The sequence below is a fragment of the Frankliniella occidentalis genome, unplaced genomic scaffold, assembly GCF_000697945.3.
Source record: "Frankliniella occidentalis isolate FOCC.00 unplaced genomic scaffold, Focc_3.1 Scaffold36, whole genome shotgun sequence".
Taxonomy (NCBI): Eukaryota; Metazoa; Arthropoda; class Insecta; order Thysanoptera; family Thripidae; genus Frankliniella; species Frankliniella occidentalis.
The window spans coordinates 302,345-306,006 of NW_026267166.1; the positions used below are offsets into that span (position 1 = coordinate 302,345).

Consider the following 3,662-nt stretch of genomic DNA (forward strand, 5'->3'; position numbering starts at 1 on the left):
ACTTGGCTGGCAGCCCCCTTGGCCCATGCCATGTAAACTGCTTGCTAAAACAAACAGGCGATTGTTTCGCGCGCTCGGGCTCAATGGAGGCCATGAATGCCGTCTGGGCTGGGCGTCGTCCGCCCCGCCCTCCCCTCCTCCCCACCCGCGTGCGCCCGGTGCGCGAGAGGGCCCCGCCGCCGACGACGACGACCATTGCGCGAAGGTGGATGCGAGTGTAATTTTTGTGACGGTGCGTTGGTTTTATGGTGGAGCTGGTGCGGTTGTTGAGGTGGGTGGGCGTGCGCGGGCGCGGCGCGGGCCGCCCAGCAGTTCATACCATTATCAACGTCCCGAGATCTCCCGCGGGCGCGGGGCGGGGCGATCAGGAGGCATGAGGTAATGAGTTCGGGCTGCCGCTGCACGACGCCGTGTACGCAGCAGCCCGTTCCACGCAAATGATGAGGAGGAGGAAAGACTTGTACGGGTGGACAAGGATGAGGCCCTGGCCCTGCTGCTGCTGCTGCTGCGCGCGCCCCAATGTTACCAGCTTGGTCATTACTCTCGGGGGGCGGCCTGCAGCAGGGCCGCGGCGGGGGCGCGCTGGAGGGGGGGGGGATGACTCACCCACTCACCTGGACGGGGAGGCGCCGGGCGCGCCGGGCCGGGGCATCTATCTACCCTACATTTGTTCCTGTACCCGAAATACACGGCCGGTCGCTGTTTTATGGCCATCAAGTGGGTGTCGTCTAGTTGTTGTTGCGGCGGTTGTGGTGGTTGCGTGAGCCGCGGTCGAGTTTAGTTTAGTACGGCCGGTGGACATGAAGGGGTGGCCCTGCCGTGCCGTGCCCGGCCGGCTCGCGCGCGTGTTTCGGAGAGGAACCATCACCGACTACAACAAACTACACGGCCCTCGCGACCAGCCTACTCCATCATGCACTTTGGCGCTTTGTCTCCAAATTAGGACGGCATAAAACTGTTCGATTGGACGACCGAGATAAGTTAAAGCGCGCGCGCGCGGCTGCCGGGCTGCCGTGTCGTATTGCTATACAATGATGCGAGCAAGTGGGGGGCCGCCGGGCGCAGCTTTTATAAAAATAACGAGAAAATTACAGAAAAGCGTTGGACGGGATGGACGCGTCATAAAATCGGAGCAGCTGTCGCGTGTGCGGCCGCACTCAGCCCGACCATCAGGCAACCCGGCCGACATGCAGCAGCCGGGTGGTAGCTGCACGTGCAAGTCCGGAAACAGAAACATCAAACACAAACTGGGAGCATATAGCAGGCCTAGTGCCACGGAGGGAGCCTTCCCGCGAGGCGGTTATATTCAGTCAAAAGAAGACCAAATTTAAGTAGTTTGACATACGGCGCAAAGCGAAATCATTGTGTCTACCTCAAACCGCGTTAAATGGCACTGCCTGGCACTGCGTTTCGAGAATAACGACCACATCGACGTCATTTTGATTAGTGCCTTGCGCAGCTACCAACCCAAGCTGGGCCCCATACAGCGGCCGCACCCGCGCCCCGCCCGCGCCACGGCCAAGGCGGCGCCCCCCGGCGAATGGCGAGGCCCCGGCCAGCACGGGCCCAAGGAGTCCTTTCTCTGCGTGATAGACAGGTAACAGATACATTCCGATGTCAATTTATGGTTAATAAATTAAGTGAGACTGCGGAGGCGCGGGAGGATAGCGGGCGGGGCGTGGCGAGGCGCAGCGGGGCTCGGTGCCCAGCCCAGTGTGGGGTCGCGGCCCTGGCCGCGGGGCGCCTCGGTGGGTACCCCGCGTTGGTCAGCACGTCAGACTGCGTCAGCCCGCGTCAGCCGTCGGCCGGGGCGGATGTCTGACTAAATCACCCGAAGATGGAGCGGCTCAAGCTGCGAAGAAAAAAAAAAAGATCCGTTCTACGAGCAGTAGTGCCAGTTTTCAAAACCAGTGACAGTCTAAGAAAAAAAAAAGACGAATGTGGGGCGACTGTGTATTGGATCAATTCTAATACGCCCCCTCCCCTCCCCCCCAAAAAAGTAGTCTCCGCTTTGCATTTGAGGCATATTAGTAACCCTATCCCGCCCGAGGTGGCTGGTTCGACATGCTCGATGACGGGTTGCCTATCTTCTCTGACCATTGCGCCATACGCGACAAGCAAGTATGCATGCAACCCGTATGCAACCCATCCGCACGCGTGCATCCGGTACAGTATAACTAGAAAGAAGAACAGCGTCGATTGGTCAGCCCCACCCAGTTTAAGTCTAAATATTTCCCTCGACCTAAAAATAAGGAATTCTTGTGCTATTTATTTCAAGGTTCCTAATAAGTCACTGATAAGAAAATGGACCACATACCCCCTTTTCCCGGTGGGGTGTCTTTGTTATCGAGGGCTGGACCACTTGGATATTCCATCTACAAACTGAAAAATTTTCCAGGTATTCCAAAAGTATGCCAGATATTCCACAAATATTCCACAAATAATCCAGATATTACCAGGTGTACTCCAAAACTCTGAGTGGTCGACCCCTTGTTAGCTATGCTATAGTTTTTTGATACCGCATGCACTCGTGTTAGTGGATTGTGGATTGCCTACTGGCTCGGGGCCAGAGCCTTTGGCAGAGACTGTTGTGAATAACGGTACCGATATCCCTAGATGCGGCCTACAATTTCTGACTTCCACTTTGATCCTTATTTCCGTTTCCGTTGGTGCGCAAGTCGCTCGATCCGCTCCCCAGCCCCGCGGTCTATGGGCGGCTACATTGTACAGGCACCACATTTGCGCTGCAGGGGCGGCACGGGCCGAGCCCAGTATGTCGGTGGGAACTGCCATGTCGGCAGTGAAACAATCCTCGGCCGTGGGGCGCCACGTATGAATGCGAGGCTGCGCGCGGCGCCAAGACATGCCAGCCGAGTCGGCGGGGTCGCAGGGGTCAAAGGTCTACCGGGGAGACTACACCTCAACCACTCTAAGTGTACGTTCTCGTGTCGTTGACAAAAAACTAGTCGAATGCACACTTACCTCCGAATCCCTGAGAAAGTCCGCCGTGACGGAGAGCTCCATGCCGCGTCCCCGGGACGACCTGCGTCGGCGCTCTTCCTCGTCGTCGCCGTCCTCGTCCTCCTCCTCGTCGTCCTCTTCCTCCTCCTCTTCCCCTTCCTCGTCCTCGTCCTCCTCGACGTCGTCCTCCGTCACGGGGTCGTCGGGGGCGATGCAGGAGCGCAGGGCCTGAGCGGCGGGGCCCCAGCAGTCGTCGCCCACCGCGGCCCCAGAGCCGCCGTGGACGTGGCCGCCATGGCCGTAGCCCAAGTCCATGATGGAGGGGGGAAGCGGGCTGCACATGGGTGCCGGCCCCAGGCACCACCGGAGGACGTCCACCAACACTTGGTCGTCAACCACACCTTGGTCGTCAAACACCACTTGATCGTCAACCACTGGAGAGCAACAACCACACCGCGAGCGTTAATCACAATCACCAAGAATCGCGCCTTATCCGGGCGGGTTCAGCGGCTGGACGCACCATCACTGGCCACAACTGTAACTCGGACCTAACAGAGTCGGAGCACAACGGGAGCACTGCACGGGGGTTGAGGAGGGGGTGGGGACAGGCGGCGCGGCAGTCACGGGGTATATATGCGTGATGAGCCTGTGTCGGATGTCTCCGGCTGATCCACCGCGCCAGCTGGGCGGGGCGGGTGCGG

The 3,662-nt window shown here is 59.1% G+C and overlaps 1 protein-coding gene across 1 annotated transcript in view; it reads right to left on the reverse strand.

The window, feature by feature from the left end:
- The window catches only part of LOC113202427 (homeobox protein caupolican-like), an 85,084-nt gene that overhangs the window by 77,292 nt on the left and 4,130 nt on the right, over positions 1-3,662 (reverse strand). Inside the window, exon 3 of the mRNA XM_052266172.1 lies at positions 2,983-3,395. Within this exon, the coding sequence (XP_052122132.1) occupies positions 2,983-3,395 (413 nt within the window). The remainder of the gene's footprint in view (positions 1-2,982; positions 3,396-3,662) is intronic.